Raw genomic sequence first — 18,178 nt, 5'->3', positions numbered from 1 at the left:
GTAGAACACTAGGTCCAAAAGATCCAAATTGGATGCCACGGTATGTAGGATCCCATCCTAAAATCAATGTGGAGATTAACGGGGTCCCCTTTGAAGCCCTATTAGATACTGGGTCTCAGGTCACTACTATTCAGCTGCCCGCCTTTGAAAGATTCTGGGACACCAATCAATTGACCCAGCCGCCCGAATCCTGGGTAGAGATTATCGCCAGCAATGGCAAACCGGTAAAGATCCATGGATACTGGGAACCCACCCTGCAGGTGGGAGAAGTCACCTTGCCTCAACAGGGGGTGATAGTAGTACAGGCCGGCGACAGAGGAGGACATCCTGTCATTCTAGGCACCAATGTCTTCAAAAACTGTTATGCTGAAATACTTGCCGTATTACATCAGACTCTGCCCACCGCTTCCTCTGCGTCCAAGAGGGTGATTCAAAAGACTATCACTGTGTTAAGTGCCCAGCAGAGGTTTGCTAACGGGAAAGGAGAAATTTGTACTGCCAAGATTCGTGATAATAAGCCTGTGACTTTGCCTCCTAATTCCCAAACTCTCTTATGGTGTCGTGCTGTCCTGGGAGTCCAAGGCCAAGATTATCCAGCCCTGGTGGAGCCAATCCAGATGGAGAACTACCCTTATGTGAGAGCTGCCAAGTGCCTGGTGAACGTCTCCCAAGGTAAAGTACCTGTCCGTCTGATTAACCTGAGTGATCATCCTGTGGCGCTTACTAAGCATTACCCTGTTGCCCAGCTTTCTCAGGTGTTCTTCCAAGACATCATCCGTCTTCCAGTGACAGAAAAGCCGCCAGCTGCAGTCAGCGGATGTCCGCCGGTGCCCCAGTCACAAGTACCCTGGTGGGAAGAGCTACATGTCGGGGACGAGACTACCCCCCAACATCAACAAGAAGGGATACTACGGCTTGTCAAAGAGCACCACCAGGCCTTCAGTAAACATGCTGCTGATTATGGAGAGGTTAGTGCCATACAACACACCATACCTACTGGCTCTCATCCTCCTATCAAGGAGAGATACCGACCCTTACCGCCTACTTCTTATCAGACTGTAAAAGAAATGATCCAAGAGATGAAAGACTCTAATGTAATCCGGGACAGTCGTAGCCCGTGGGCGGCACCCCTGGTCCTTGTAAAGAAGAAGGATGGTGGTATCCGTTTCTGCGTGGACTATAGAAAAATTAACCAAATAACCCACAAAGACGCGTACCCACTGCCCCGCATTGAAGAGTCACTAACTGCTCTGGGCTCCGCTGCCTATTTCTCCACATTGGACTTGACCAGTGGCTACTGGCAAGTACCCATGGCCCCGGCAGATAGGGAAAAGACTGCTTTCACCACTCCCATGGGCCTGTTTGAATTTAATTGTATGCCGTTCGGGTTATGTAATGCCCCAGGAACTTTCCAGAGACTAATGGAGCGGTGTTTGGGTCACAAAAACTTCGAAACAGTGCTGCTGTATCTAGATGACGTCATTGTGTACTCAAAAACATATGAAGACCACCTGAAACACTTAGCAGAGGTCTTTGAAATCCTTGTCAAATATGGCCTGAAGGTAAAGCCATCTAAATGCCACTTGCTCAAACCTGCGGTAAAATACCTGGGGCATGTGGTAAGCGGAGAGGGCGTACAACCTGACCCTGATAAGTTAGCGGCTGTCCGTAACTGGCCGGTACCCACTACCGTCAAAGAGGTGAGGGGTTTCCTTGGTTTTGCCGGCTACTATAGACGTTTCATCCCCCATTTTGCTCAAATAGCCGATCCTCTCCAGGAACTCTTGAGGGGGCAGCCCAAGAAAAGTCCTAGAACTCCCGTGCTCATTGAGTGGAATGAAGAGAGAGAGATAGCGTTCCAGTTGTTAAAAAAGAAACTGACCGAGCCTCCCGTGTTAGGTTATCCCGACTACAGCAAGCCCTTCCATCTGTATACTGATGCTAGCAAGCGAGGCCTGGGGGCTGTGTTAGCCCAGATTCAAGAGGGAAAAGAAAGAGTGATAGCTTATGCAAGCCGCTCCCTGAAAGGAGCTGAGAAAAATGACCAGAATTATAGTTCCTTCAAACTAGAATTCCTGGCATTAGTGTGGGCAGTGACGGAAAAATTCAAAGATTATCTAGCCGCTACCCCATTCATTGCATTCACTGATAATAACCCTCTGGCACATCTAAATACAGCTAAATTGGGGGCTCTGGAGCAAAGATGGGCCTCTCGTCTCGCCAACTATGATTTCTCTGTAAAATATCGCGCTGGACGTACTAACGACAATGCTGATGCTTTATCCAGACTCCCCACAGAGACAGCTCCTGATGATGTGCGAGATGCTTGGGAAGATGTAGAAATGCCGGCCTTCTACCATAAATTTGCTCAACAGGATCAGGCTCGGGCTACCAGTAACAGAGCTGCAGTTCCTTCACCCTCCAGTAGGCCGGAACTCAAAGAAGAAAGGTGGGTGAAACTACAGTCTGAAAGTAGAGTGATGGGTGAATTGTTGGACTTCATTACCAGTGGCAGAACCCCTGAGAGGATTCGGCGTAAGAGTACAGATCCTGAGCTCATCAAACTGTGGAGACAACGCAATCAACTCTTCATACAAAAGGGCCTGTTGCTACGGAGAAGCCTAGACCCAGTGTCCAACGAAAGAGTGCATCAAATTCTCATACCCCGACGAGATGCAGGTATGGTGTTGGAGATGTACCACAATCAATCCGGTCACTTTGGGGTCCAAAAGACTGAGGCAAATATCCGCCAGCGGTTTTACTGGGTGGGCATGAGAGAAGACATGGAGAAGTGGTGTCGGGAGTGCGTAGCCTGTGCCTTGAAACGAGGTGAACACCATGATCAGAGGGCACCACTGAGACCCATTGTAAGTACTCGTCCTCTTGAACTTGTCGCCATCGACCATGTGAAACTGGAGCCTAGTCGCTCAGGGTATGTGTACGCTATGACTATTATTGACCATTTCACTAAGTTTGTTGTAGCGGTACCTGTGAGAGACCAGACGGCCAAGACTACAGCCGAACTGTTCTGGAAACACTTCCTCCTGCCCTACGGTTGTCCAGAAAAGATCCTCACCGATCAAGGTCCTGCTTTTGAGTCCCATCTGTTCCATGAACTGTGCCGCCTGCACAACTGTAAGAAGATCCGGACGACGGCCTACCATCCGCAAGGTAATGGATTATGTGAAAAAATGAATCAGACCTTGATAGAGATGCTGAGGACCGTGCCTCCTGAAACCCGGGGAGATTGGCCTAATCTGTTGCCACAACTCATGTTCACATACAATCATACCATACACTGTTCCACCGGGTATACCCCCTTTTATTTGATGTTTGGGCGCCAAGGATTATTGCCTGCTGACCACTCCTTAGATGTACTCGTACCTGATTGCATCAACCCATTCCCTAATACCGACTGGGTTGCTGAACACCAAAGGCGATTGAATACAGCCCAAGCTATTGTCCAGGAACGTATGGACTATGCTAGAGACCGGCAGCAGAGAGACTATGACCAAGCAGCCCATGCAGAACCCTTGACAATAGGGGCTGTGGTATGGTTAAAAAATAACCGCCGTACCAGTAAACTGGACAGTAAATGGGAGCAAAGTCCTTATGTTGTCACTGCAATCCCAAATGTTGGAACTCACACTTATGAGATCACCCGGGAGGGCAGGGGATCCCAAATTGTACACCGAAACCGGTTAAAGCTCTGCCTGACACCAGGACCCAGTGCCGAGAGTGCTATATCTGAACCCCCTGTGTCAGAGTCATCGATACAGCCCGAGGATCCTATGCAGGCTGTCCGAAATCTAAGGTATGACGCCGATCCCATGCATTGGCTTCTGACACCATGGTTGAACTTGTTGGTGCCCGCTCCGGCACCTACTGTACCTTTACTTCCAGAAGAGCCGGTTCAAGATGCCCCGGATCCAGTTCCCCCTCCAGTGGATCCTGTTGTTCCTGTTGTTCCTGTTGTTCCCGTTGTTCCTGACCAAGGTCTCACGGATGGAGATCCTCCTGTTGCTACTCCCTCTTCTACCTCGGTGCTAAGGGAAGAGGAAACCCCTGTGTTGAGAAGGTCCACCCGGATGACCAGGGGACGTCCGCCAGTCCATTTAAGAGACTTTGACTATGCTGGTGGTGTCTCCTCCCGAACAGTTGTTACTAGAAATAGCCTGCTTGACGTGTGTGCGCAAGAATGGACTCCTCCACGTGAGCCCTTGCCTGTTCTACACCCACGGGGAAACCCTGTGTAGTTCCTTATTATACTTCAGTCAAGAAAAATAGACTAACCTGGTTCACCTTAAGTCCGCTGTGCCAGGTCAGCGGCCGTGCCTAAGAAGAAAGAAGACGCCCCTTTTTCTTGCGTCAGTTATTGCAAATGTTATATTTTTATGTGAAATAGTTGTTTATTATATTTATAATGCAATGTTTAAATTATGCAGCAGCTTATGTTGGTTCAGGCATGTGTGTGAGTACGAGGCCTTACTCACGTTAAAGTCTGGGGGTGTGCAGCATACGGGTAGGCTACCCGACACTGCTAGATTTGAGTGTGTAGTTCCCTTTAAGCCAGTCAGGCCGGTTACCGGTAATTCTTGTCACAGCCAGCAGAGGGAGCCCCCAGTTCAGTATAAATAGGCTAGGGCCTAGCTCAGAAGGTAGAAGTTTCCAGACTCAGTGCAGAGAGGTTTTCCTCCTGAGTCCATGCATAGAAGTCAGAAGGGCATAACTAATCAGCCTGAAGACACAGAATACCACAGAGGCCGATCAGAGAAAGCAAGAGGTACTCAAGATAACAGAGGAGGTACTAGATAAGGACAGATTCAAGGGTACGCCAGATAAAGGGCATTAGACCTTGGAGAGAAAGTCACATGTAGCAGGACCAGTCAGGAATATTGAGCAATCCGCCTGTACTACATCTCCTGTAATCAACACTCTGTATAATGCCTTGCTAAGACCGGCCATTCTGTAACTCCCAAGAACCACCTGTATTGTTATAAGAAACCAACCGTCTTTCATGGAACTGTGCTGTACCTGTGTCCATGTATTATCCTGACTGATATTCAGTAAAAGTTCCAGTTTTTGTTGGCTATCCTGTGCTTGCTTCATGCGTCCACCATACTTTACACGGCGTGTCACCGTTTAATTGACACTGGCGTCACGAACTGTTAAATACCTGCCTGTTCCAGTATTTGCCCCAATTGAAGACGACAGTGGATCCCAGGTTAGTGGTCAATCTGCACTACAAAGCCCAGCACACACTACTGACCCCCTGGGACACTGCATGAACACCCTATAAGTCTATCATTTCTGTCTTGAGATGTTCTTTACCTTGTACACCCCTCTCTTCACTGGATCAAGATTCAGACAATTTTTGGAACTTTTTAAATTGTCTCAGCTGATAAATCTTAAATTAGCTCAATTGGCTAAACAATCCCATTTTCCCAGTGGAGTAAACATGCAAAATGTCTCAATATTTGTGAGCAACTAAGTCCGAAAAGTGTCAAAGCCCTATTTTGGGATTTTTTAAAAGCAGAATTCTGGAGTGCAGAGCTCGATAACTTCCCTCTGTGCTTTGCATTCATCAGCTTGTTAGAAATACTGAAGGGGTTTACATTATTCAATGAAAGGTCATTTCAGTCTCTGTTTAAAGGGGTTATGCCATCTTAGACAATGGGGAAATATCGCTAGGATATGCCCCTATTGTCTGATATGTGCGCGTCCCACCTCTGGGACCCGCACCTACAAGGAGAACGGAGCAGAGAAAGTTGAGGAGGGCACACTGCGCATGCACAGCCGCCTTCCATTCATTTCTATCGACCTGCTGAAAATTTCCATCGGTCCCATAGAAATGAATAAGAGCGTCGGCCGCGCATGCGCGGTGCGCTCCTATTCACTTTAATAGGAGAGGCGGGGAGCAGCGCCTGGTGGTGGACGGACCCCGGGAAACCCGGGTTCCTCCAGCCACAGTTCTCCCTGGCTCCGTTCTCCATGTAGGTGCAGGTCCCAGAGGTGGGACCCGCACCTATCAGACAATGGGGGCATATCCTAGTGGTGATGGACGAACATCTGCCGGGATGGTTCGTAAATGCGATCAAATGTCTGCGAACCGCAAGTTCGCAGCGGGTCCCATTCATTTTAATGGCACGCTAACCTGAAAAACCTTCAGCTCATATTTGCAGCCAATAAATAATTACTAGAAGTGCACAAATAGTCCCACAACATGGACAGTGACATACCAGATGTATTACTCAAATTTGCAATCTCCATTCATTATTTTTTACAATGCGAAATATCGGTAATATAATTTCCACGTACGCGCATGTGCAAATAAACTGTACAGTACCCAAATGCACTATAAAGAAAGTACAAACCGGATTCCAAGAAAGTTGGGACACTATACAAATCGTGAATAAAAACTGCAATGATGTGGAGGTGCCAACTTCTAATATTTTATTCAGAATAGAACATAAATCACGGAACAAAAGTTTAAACTGAGAAAATGTACAATTTTAAGGGAAAAATATGTTGAATCAGAATTTCATGGTGTCAACAAATCCCCAAAAAGTTGGGACAAGGCCATTTTCACCACTGAGTGGCATCTCCCCTTCTTCTTACAACACTCAACAGACGTCTGGGGACTGAGGAGACCAGTTTCTCAAGTTTAGAAATAGGAATGCTCTCCCATTCTTGTCTCATACAGGCCTCTAACTGTTCAATCGTCTTCTTTGTTGCATCTTCCTCTTTATGATGCGCCAAATGTTCTCTATAGGTGAAGAATCTGGACTGCAGACTGGCCATTTCAGTACCCGGATCCTTCTCCTACGCAGCCATGATGTTGTGATTGATGCAGAATGTGGTCTGGCATTGTCTTGTTGAAAAAGCAGGGTCTTCCCTGAAAGAGATGACATCTGGATGGGAGCATATGTTGTTCTAGAACCTGAATATATTTTTCTGCATTGATGGTGCCTTTCCAGACATGCAAGCTGCCCATGCCACACGCACTCATGCAACCCCATACCATCAGAGATGCAGGCTTCTGAACTGAGCGTTGATAACAACTTGGGTTGTCCTTGTCCTCTTTGGTCCGGATGACATGGTGTCCCAGATTTCCAAAAAGAAGTTTGAATTGTGACTCGTCTGACCACAGAACAGTCTTCCATTTTGCCATACTCCATTTTAAATGGTCCCTGGCCCAGTGAAAACGCCTGAGCTTGTGGATCTTGCTTAGAAATGGCTTCTTCTTTGCACTGTAGAGTTTCAGCTGGCAACGGCGGATGGCACGGTGGATTGTGTTCACTGACAATGGTTTCTGGAAGTATTCCTGAGCCCATTCTGTGATTTCCTTTACAGTAGCATTCCTGTTTGTGGTGCAGTGTCGTTTAAGGGCCCGGAGATCATGGGCATCCAGTATGGTTTTACGGCCTTGACCCTTACGCACAGAGATTGTTCCAGATTCTCTGAATCTTCGGATGATGTTATGCACAGTTGATGATGATAGATGCAAAGTCTTTGCAATTTTTCGCTGGGTAACACCTTTCTGATATTGCTCCACTATCTTTCTGCGCAACATTGTGGGAATTGGTGATCCCCTACCCATCCTGGCTTCTGAGAGACACTGCCACTCTGAGAAGCTCTTTTTATACCCAATCATGTTGCCAATTGACCTAATTAGTGTTAATTGGTCTTCCAGCTCTTCGTTATGCTCAAATGTACTTTTTCCAGCCTCTTATTGCTACTTGTCCCAAATCTTTTGGGATTTGTTGACACCGTGAAAATTTGAATCAACGTATATTTCCTTTAAAATGATACATTTACTCGGATTAAACGTTTGATCTGTCATCTATGTTCTATTACAAATAAAATATTGACATTTGCCATCTCCACATCATTGCATTCAGTTTTTATTCACAATTTGTTTAGTGTCCCAACTTTTTTGGAATCCGTTTTGTATATTGGTATATAACACCCCACTTCAATCTTTTTTGGGGGGGCGTCTTGTATATCACACCAGTAGAAATTATTTGTGGGGTAGATGATGATGTGGTATTGAAGGTCAGGGTCGGCAAAAAACTGTCCCTGATTTTGCCTACAGGGGGTGCTATTCTGGCCCTGATAGCCTAACCACAGACAATCCGCAAAATGGCCCTAGTAAACCCCTAGCCCCTAGGCCCTTGACTTCCAGGTGATCACTATATAGATCTATGTGTTTTTGACTAATTATAAAAGTATATTATAAGTATATCGCACCCCTCTGTGTATCACACCTATCGATAGCACACCTATACTAGTGCTTAAAGACTTTTGTGGCCCTATTAGCTAGCGTTTGGTGTCCCTAACAGCCTGTCCCTGCTCCACACAGCAACCTCTCCCTACACTGGCAAAACACTGAATGTAAAATGGCGGCCAGATCAGGTTTATTTATAAGGTAGGAGGTATGTCCATGTGCGGAAACGTCTCAATTGGCTGTCCTGTACCACCTGATGGATGTGTCGTGGGTCAAAGTTCTTCACAATGTAAAAGAATATGGCGGGTGCGAATATCTCCATATGTTCGGCGAATCGCGAACACGCAAAGTTCACCGCGAAATGACCGCCGGGCGAGCCGCAAGGCCATCTCTATATCCTAGGGATAAGTCTCCATTGTCTAAGATGCGATAACCCCTTTAATGACTAAGCCTCAGTGATTGTTTTTTATAATAAAATCAATACAATATCTATTTAACCTGTTTGGGACATAGGGCTTACCTGTACGTCCTGTGTATTTCCGATCACCGCCGCCCGGAGGGCGTGATCGGAACAAGGTGCCTGCTCAAATTATTGATCAGGCACCTTGGGTCAATGCGCGGGGGGTCCCGCGACTTCAATTCAGACCTGCGGTTTGCGGCTTTTACTGGAGTTTGCAGCGGCAGGGGGCGGTGCCATCGGGTCCTCGTGCAGCTGTAGGGGGGACCCGATGGCATGGAAGGCAGCACTATGTCTTCCTTAGGCATCGGCGCTGCCTTTCGGTGACGAGCCTGTGAGATCCAGCCCCCTGGATCTCACAGGCCGGAAGCTGTATGAGTAATACGCACTGTATTACTCATACAGCCAATGCATTCCAATACAGAAGTATTGGAATGGATTGTAAAGGGGATCAGACCCCAAAAGTTGAAGTCCCAAAGTGGGACAAAAAAAAAAGGTGAAAAAACAAGTTGTAAAAATAAAGTAATTTCCCCCAAATAAAGTAAAAAAAATAATAAGTTGACATATTAGGTAACGCCCAGTCCGTATTGACCAGCTCTATAAACATATCACATGACCTAACCCCTCAGATGAACACCATAAAAAATAAAAACTGTGCTAAACAAACAATTTTATGTCACCTTACATCACAAAAAGTACAACAGTAAGCTATCAAAAAGGCGTATGGCCACCAAAATAGTGCCAATAGTGCCGAGCGGCGCCCAGACAAACTAGTAAGCGATCTTACATTCCTGCACTATGTCCTTCATAACCTGCTACTTATTTCATAATGCCTGGACCCATGAAAGGTCCTCTTGAAGTGCAAAAAAGCACCAAGTATAAAAATAAATACCTGTACATTAGTCACCATTCATTTCTGTGTTTTGTAACCACTCCAGTTGTTACAATTTGCAATAAACTGCCTTCTATGACTGTGCTATAGAGAACGTCCATTAGAATACATTTTGCATTGTATGTTACTGCTGCCGTCTATGGTGTCAGTACTAGCTATGCATTTATGAGGAGCTGTCACCCCTCCTGACTTGTCTGTTTTAGTAACTACTTGCATTCTCCATGTAGTAACAATTCTGAAGCATCTTTTCATGACTCTGTTTTGCCATTACCTCTATTGTTCCTGCAAGAACTTATGATTTAAATACTAGCAGTTTGCCATTAAGGTCCAGATTGGTGTTACCAGTTTGGGGGGGACGGTGTCCCTGCACAGTCTGATAATGGCAGCACTGATTGCATAGTATCAGACTGTGCTGGGACATATCTCTAACAGGTAACACCCATCTGGACTTTTGTTGCAAACTACTGGCAATTCATTCATAACTTCTAGGAGGGATATTAACTGTATAAATATGGCAAGTAAGGAATAAAACACAGCAAAGATCCCATGAGTATATTTTTATATTAATACCATTTTTTTTGCTTATTGCATATTTTTCAATTTTGATTTGAACATGTTTTAAAAATATTGAAATAAAAGACCTTTGGAATATTAATACAAGTTCTGAGTAAAATAGAAGAGGACTGGTGCCGTCCACCCTGGAGGATCATCTGTTGGATGATGAATATCATATAGAGGATATATCAGTGCAATGGTCTACGGGTGGTAGAAGATGCTGTTTAGCTCTGCTACATCTATTCATGTTGATTTGAATGCAGCAAATGAGAACCAGGATCCTCCGGTGGGTCCAGGCCCTGATACTATAGTGGGCTCCAGAGGTTCAATAGAAAAATAATATTTGGCTGCCTTTGGAGCCAATCACATGCCTCTAGGGTGTATTTCTTTGATTACAGATCTATTAGACTTTATTGATGATACAGGGGTCGAGCCCTGAGAATAATTTCCACTGGTGGGCCCAAGGAAACCCAGTCCGACACTGTTACAGTGACACAATGCTACAGTGCTATTAAACAATTCAGTGGTTTCAATACAGATTTTTACCACGGAGGAGATGCTTCTCAAGGAGCCAGTCTTTGACGTAAGATCGCTCTAAAGAAAACACACAGACACAGTGTCAGCTCAAGATCTACTTTTAGAAGTATAAGTCTTATAAATACACAGACATTTTTCCTTAAAGCGCTCATAGGGGGGTGATTATTAAACTTTGCACATTCTTAGATGGAAAATCTGCGCTGTTCTAAACGTTTATCGGATATCTGTACTCAGAGGCGGCTTTTCCATTAGGCCACTTAGGCTGCTGCCTAAGGCCTCGTGCTGGTGGGGGCCTCGCTCTGGCTCCCACCCGACACCACCGCAAGTACTTTCGTCAGTGTCGGGTGGGAGCGTCCTTAGGTCAAAACATTCCAGGCCCCGAATGCTATTCCCCACCCCCCTTTTACTTGTCTGTCCACTAATCTACTAGGCTGCTGCGCCGCGTGTTCATGAATTCAGTCACTTGAGAGCGCAACCCAGTCGTGCGGTGCGTAATAGCGTGAGACCCGCGGGAGGTCACATGTAAGAAACAGTCATGTAATGTGTCTAAGTTTCGTTATCCTGGTAAACTGTGTTAAAATTTAATGTATAATGCTATTCTAGTAATACAGATAAATGTAAATGCCTGCAGTATTCGTTTGGTCAGTAGATGGCAGCATAGGACCAATTTGCATTGAAGTTTGCCATAGAGAAAGTGTATTAATGTGGTAGTGGCTCTTTAAAACAGCATAAGTGTTGAAGTGACACGCCCCTTATGATGTCAGCCTGCCTCAGTGTGAGCAGGAGGAATGAGGAAGAGAGGCTGGAACTATAACGGCTGCCATCTTGGCTAGATAGAAAGCAAGTTCTGTGCTGTGTAAGACGTGTGTGGATATACTAAAGGACGTTCCTGTGCAGCCAAGCTGTGTGAACTTCAGTCTAGAGACGGATGGAGTATAAAGAGACCGTGCATTTAGTGAAGCCAAGTTAAAAAGGACTGTGTGCAGCAGCTAACCTGTGGAGCCGACATTGGGCTGAGTGGATTGCCCCAAACAGTAAAGAGACTCACAGTGCTGTCGAGGTACCGGACAGTCACTGTAAAATTCTGGATTATATCCATCTGGTTTCCGGCCTGCTGAGGAGGACTTCTTTGTTGCGGATCCTGCGCTGGTTATAAAGGAAAAGGACGACATCGGGCCCCACCGTGCACTTCCACAAACTGTAAGAGGTCCACTTGGACCACTGGGATAAGGGGGGTGCGCACCCGCTTGAAAGTTAGGGTCAGTTAGGGATAGTTCCTGGGACTGCTATTCCTTAGTGTCCGCACTGCGAACACGGACACAGCAAAGGTGGAAATTGTTGTAGTATTTGACTTGAATTGTTCATACTGTTTTATTGTTAACCTGCTTTTATTAATTGATAGTAAATGCAATTTTCTTAATCTTGACTTCTGCGTACGCACTCTTTTCTGGTTGCGGAGTCAAACCACCTGCCTTGTTCTCGGTTCACAAATTGGCGTAGTCGGCAGGATCCGCCTACCAGAATGGACGGCGACGCACCCGTTAGGAGGGATGGTGCTGGAGGAAGAATGCCAGCAGGGGCTGTAATGAGTCAGTTAGCAAAGTTTGATGGCAATAATATGTCTGTGAGTGTGTGGGCAGAGCAGATACGAATGGTACAGCGCATGTACCAGACCGCACCAGAAGTACTAGTAGAGCTAGCCATATTGACGTTACAAGGAGATGCTAAGACTACAGTGATATTGCGGCCATTTGAACAAAGACAGACATTTGAGCAAGTTGTCCAGATTCTAGAAACTATTTATGGAGAAACCGCATTGCTGGGGTCCCTGCAGGCACGGTTCTTCCAGAGGGTACAAAAGGAGAATGAAAGTCTCCCTCAGTATGCAAATGCCCTACAAGAACTGCTCCGAGATATTCAAGGGAAGGAAAGAGGGGGCTCACCAGCCTTCTGTAACCCTGATCGGACACTCCGTGACCAGTTTGTTCTGGGGATCCGTGATGGCAGCTTGACTGTTGCTATGCAGGACTTTATACGACGGGAGACTGATGCTAAATTTCATGACGTACAGGTGGAGGCCATCTCACGTGCCAATAGTATGGTTCAGAAGCCTCAGACCGCAGTTGGAGTTACATTGTCGCAGGGGGCTAGCTCTGGCCCAGAAACAGTGGATAAAGGGACAGTTAAAGAGATACTTACAGTAATGCAGAAATTGCAAGAGCAAATGGAACACCTACAAACCAATTGTAATGAGAATTCTATGAGAATTGCAGGCCTCCAGAAAACTAGAGATGAAGGGGTGGGCCGTTCATACCAAGAAGGTCAGAATCACCCACAACCCTGCTGGAGGGATGAGGATAGGACCTACCGAAGGTGTCCCAATAATGTAGTACAACTCTCAGGAGAGAATGATGGGGCTTACCGAAGGGGCCCAAACCGATGGCCAGAGCGACGGGAAGTACGCTGCTGGGAGTGTGGACGCGTGGGCCACATTGCTGCTAGATGTCCAGAGCAGCGACAAGCTTATGAGGGACCGCCGTTAAAACTGAAATCCCCTGCTGCAGTAGGGCGGGCAGTAGGGGAAACTGAGAAGGAGACTATGAGAGGAGAATGCCCTGAAGAGGATCTGATCGCTGCAAGTCCCATCATACAGATGGAATTGGAAGGTATTCCGGTTACCGGGATGATTGACACGGGTTCCCAAGTAACGACCCTGAGTAGAGACTGTTACGAACGGTATTTTCAGCGACATGTGAAATATGATCCCCATACATTCATACGAGTGGTCGCAGCTAATCAGTTACCAGTACCGGTGGTGGGAGTGGCCTGGATGAATGTCAGATTATGTGGCCAAGATCTAGGCAAGAAAGGCATTGTGGTAGTACAGGAGTCACATGAAGTAAAGGTCCCTGTCATCTTGGGGATGAATGTGTTAAAAGAATTGGATCAGATTCTCTTTGAAAAGAAAGGTCACGGTTATTGGAGAGAAACCACTAGCCATCGGCCTACTCAAACAGCCTTCCAGCGGCTGGTCCGAACATGTGGCTTACAGAAAAGTTCAGATGCACAGTGTCCTCTTGCTCGAATTTCGGTCCCTCTGCATACAAAAGTTACGTTGCCACCCAGACGGGAGATGATAGTGTCCATGCCTGTGGGCACCTGTAGGAAACTAGAGGGCATAGCTGTGTTGATAGAACCACTGCCGACAGCCGGAAGAAGTGTTGATCCGCTAGTAGCCCGTTCCTTGGCAGTAGTCCGCAATGGGAGAGTACCCCTCCGATGTGTGAACACTCAGGATCAGAGTGTAGACCTAGCCCCAGGAAGGCTGCTGGCTAACCTCTATGTGACTCCGGAGGAAGTGAGGAAAGCGACCCCGATGCAGTTGAGGCCGGCTGAACGAGGTGAATGGGCCATAACCGTGTCTATGGGGGAAGGCGAGAACCCCACCCCTAAATGGAATGGCGGTGCAATTCGAGAACAGATGAAGATAGAGACTTCTTTGTGTTCTCTGGAACAGATCCGGAAGGTAGATGAACTGTTATGGGAAAACCGCACAACCTTTGCACGTCATGCTGAAGATTTTGGATGTACGACAGGGATCTACCATGAGATTCCCACAGGAGACACCCCTCCAATCAGAGAGCGCTACCGACAAATTCCTCCACAGATGTATCAGGAGGTGAAAGAACTGTTGACCCAGATGCTGCAGAATGGGATCATTCAAGAAAGCCAAAGTCCCTGGGCAGCTCCAGTGGTACTAGTAAGGAAGAAAGATGGGTCCATTCGGTTTTGCGTAGACTATCGAAAGTTGAATACCTGCACCGTACGAGATTCCTACCCCTTACCTCGGATTGAGGAGTCCCTTTCAGCACTAGGAAGAGCCCGCTACTTCTCCTCACTAGACCTGGCTAGTGGGTATTGGCAGGTGCCAATGGCCGAGAAAGATAAGGAAAAGACAGCCTTTATCTTGCCCATGGGACTATACGAATTTAACCGGATGCCCTTTGGATTGACAAATGCACCTGGAACGTTTCAACGATTGATGGAGAAATGTCTTGGTGACTTCAACTTTGAATTCACTCTCATCTACTTGGATGACATTATAGTGTACTCTGCAACCTTTGAGGACCATCTCCGCCAGTTGGGACAAGTATTTCAACGATTGCGGGAACATGGGCTCAAACTGAAACCCAGTAAATGTCGGTTGTTTCAATCTGAAATTGATTACTTGGGTCATTGTGTATCAGGAGAAGGGGTGAGGCCGTCAAGGGACAAGATAGCGGCTGTTCAAGACTGGCCGACACCGACTACCCTGCGAGAAGTGAGGGCGTTCCTGGGAGTAGCCGGCTACTATCGACGGTTTATTAAGGACTTTGCTAGAGTAGCAGCGCCACTTAATGCTCTCCTACGAGGCACCGCCGGGGGTCCGAAGAACCGGTCTGTGAAATGGGGCCCTGAACAGGAACACACCTTCCAGGCATTGAAGGATGCTCTTACAACGGCCCCAATCTTAGCGTATGCTGATTACCACTTGCCCTTCCAGCTATATACCGATGCAAGCCTGTATGGTCTCGGAGCGGTGCTATCTCAGTTCCAGGATGGCCAAGAGCGTGTCATAGCGTATGCCAGCCGATCCTTGCGAGATTCTGAGAGAAACCCTGACAATTATAGTTCATTCAAGTTAGAACTGTTGGCACTGGTATGGGCCATGACTGAGAAATTCTCTGAGTATTTGACCGGAGCTGAAGTCTTAGTACTGACTGACAACAACCCATTGGCTCACCTGGAAAATGCCAAGCTCGGGGCTTTGGAGCAGAGGTGGATAGCCCGAATGTCTAAGTTCAATTACCGCATTAAGTATCGGTCCAAGACGGAGAACCAAAATGCCGATGGACTTTCTAGGGTAACTACCCAGGCCCCCAGCGGAGACGTGGATCATGAGTTGGAGCATGTGGAGATGCCTGACTTCAGCAGATTTTCACAAGCCTTGGTCACTGCTATGCAGTGTGCAGTGGAAGGGACCGAAACGGCTCCTTTCTTTGGCCCCTCACTACAGGAATGGGTGCAAATACAGCAGGCCCATGAGGGGCTGGCGAAAATGATCAAGTGTGTTGAGAAAGGCAAGAAGCCCTGTAAAGAGGAAAGAGAACGACTGACCCGTGAAATGCTATTAGTCCTGAGTCAGTGGGAAAAGTTAGAGATAAAAAATGGAGTGCTATGCCGAAAGGTATATCTGCCTTCTGAAATCGACATTTGTTACCAAATCGTAGTGCCTAGTGAACTGGCTCAATCATTGGCTCTTGAGGCTCATAATAAGAATGGACATTTTGGTCATGAGAAGACCTTTCGTTGGCTACAGCGACTGATTTACTGTCCAGCTCTCCGTCAAATGGTCGAAGAAGTATGTCATAGATGTCGAACTTGTGAGATCCATAAGGCAATAGAACAAAGAGCTCCCCTGCAAACCATAGTGACCCAGGAACCTTTGGAGATCGTCATGATAGACTACCTAATGGTGGGCCCATCCAACAGTGGGCACCAGTACTGCCTCGTAATGGTGGACCACTTCACCAAATTTGCGGTGGTGACCGCCACCAAGGACCAGACCGCTGAGTCAGCAGCTCGAGCCCTATGCCAAGATTTCATCCGAGTGTACGGGTGTCCACAACGCATCCACTCTGACCAAGGGGCTTGCTTTGAGGGACATGTAATGAAAGAAGTTCAACGTATCTACGGGATAAAGAAGTCGCACACGACTCCATACCATCCCCAAGGAAACGGAGCCTGCGAACGATTTAATAGAACTCTGCTACAGATGGTGCGGACTTTGGAGGAGGACAAGAAGTTACAGTGGCCTCAGTTCTTGTCTGAGATGGTGTGGGCCTATAACAATCAGGTCCATTCTACAACGGGGTATTCTCCTTATACTCTCCTCTTTGGACGGTCTGGGCGAAGTGTCGGAGAGTTACAGTTAAATGATGTGGATGGGTTCCCTCCAAGAGATCCAGCCTCCTGGGTGCGAGCACACCGGCAGAGACTTGAGACAGTTCATCGATTGGTGCGACAGCGTCTGCAAGAAAATTCTCATCCTGATAAGACCCCGGTGCAAAGGGCACCATTGCAGCCAGGTGACCTGGTGCTGGTACGTGTCAAGAAGCCTCAAGGAAAATTGGAAAGCAGGTGGGAGGCTGTGCCATATCGTGTAGTTGCCCGCAAGTATGCAAATGGGCCTGTGTACGAAGTTCAGAAGGAAGGAACTGATTGTGTCCGAGTACTTCACAGAAATATGTTGCGCCTGTGTCAATCTGAAGAAGCAAATTGTGATGGAACTGATAATGTCAACGAGCTCCCACAGTCCGAGACTGGTGGTGTGGAATGGGCTTACGATGATGAGGATGATTGTTGGCCAATCCCCGCTCCTGAGGATGTTCCACCTGTGACTAGTGTGCCCCCAGCCTGTGCCCCCTATGATGCAGAGTCTGCTGGTCCTTCTCAGCCTATGGCTACAGTACCCCAGAGTATACCAGTGGTTCTCAGACGCACCACTAGACCAAATGCTGGCATTCCCCCTGTTCGGTATGCGCAGGACGAGTTTATTTGGCCTGCCATACAACGGTACATTACCACTCTACATATAAGAGTACAGCCCTCTGGATATTCAGTCATTGGCAGGGACTGCCAATCTTAAAGTGGGGGGGAATATGTAAGAAACAGTCATGTAATGTGTCTAAGTTTCGTTATCCTGGTAAACTGTGTTAAAATTTAATGTATAATGCTATTCTAGTAATACAGATAAATGTAAATGCCTGCAGTATTCGTTTGGTCAGTAGATGGCAGCATAGGACCAATTTGCATTGAAGTTTGCCATAGAGAAAGTGTATTAATGTGGTAGTGGCTCTTTAAAACAGCATAAGTGTTGAAGTGACACGCCCCTTATGATGTCAGCCTGCCTCAGTGTGAGCAGGAGGAATGAGGAAGAGAGGCTGGAACTATAACGGCTGCCATCTTGGCTAGATAGAAAGCAAGTTCTGTGCTGTGTAAGACGTGTGTGGATATACTAAAGGACGTTCCTGTGCAGCCAAGCTGTGTGAACTTCAGTCTAGAGACGGATGGAGTATAAAGAGACCGTGCATTTAGTGAAGCCAAGTTAAAAAGGACTGTGTGCAGCAGCTAACCTGTGGAGCCGACATTGGGCTGAGTGGATTGCCCCAAACAGTAAAGAGACTCACAGTGCTGTCGAGGTACCGGACAGTCACTGTAAAATTCTGGATTATATCCATCTGGTTTCCGGCCTGCTGAGGAGGACTTCTTTGTTGCGGATCCTGCGCTGGTTATAAAGGAAAAGGACGACATCGGGCCCCACCGTGCACTTCCACAAACTGTAAGAGGTCCACTTGGACCACTGGGATAAGGGGGGTGCGCACCCGCTTGAAAGTTAGGGTCAGTTAGGGATAGTTCCTGGGACTGCTATTCCTTAGTGTCCGCACTGCGAACACGGACACAGCAAAGG

At 47.1% G+C, this 18,178-nt stretch overlaps 1 protein-coding gene across 1 annotated transcript; it reads left to right on the top strand.

Annotated features, from left to right (window-relative positions):
- Positions 1-1,016: 1,016 nt before the first annotated feature.
- On the top strand, positions 1,017-16,492 carry LOC122944239 (the record flags this gene model as incomplete). Its single annotated transcript, XM_044302474.1, has 5 exons — positions 1,017-2,282; positions 2,718-3,338; positions 14,804-15,480; positions 15,654-15,658; positions 16,356-16,492. Coding segments are annotated over 5 exons (2,706 nt in total), but the record flags the coding sequence as incomplete, so codon positions are not given.
- Between the last annotated feature and the right edge of the window lie 1,686 nt (positions 16,493-18,178).

The sequence above is a fragment of the Bufo gargarizans genome, chromosome 7, assembly GCF_014858855.1.
Source record: "Bufo gargarizans isolate SCDJY-AF-19 chromosome 7, ASM1485885v1, whole genome shotgun sequence".
NCBI lineage: Eukaryota > Metazoa > Chordata > Amphibia > Anura > Bufonidae > Bufo > Bufo gargarizans.
Note: the sequence above shows the minus strand (reverse complement) of the source record. Positions and strands in the feature narration are given on the sequence as shown.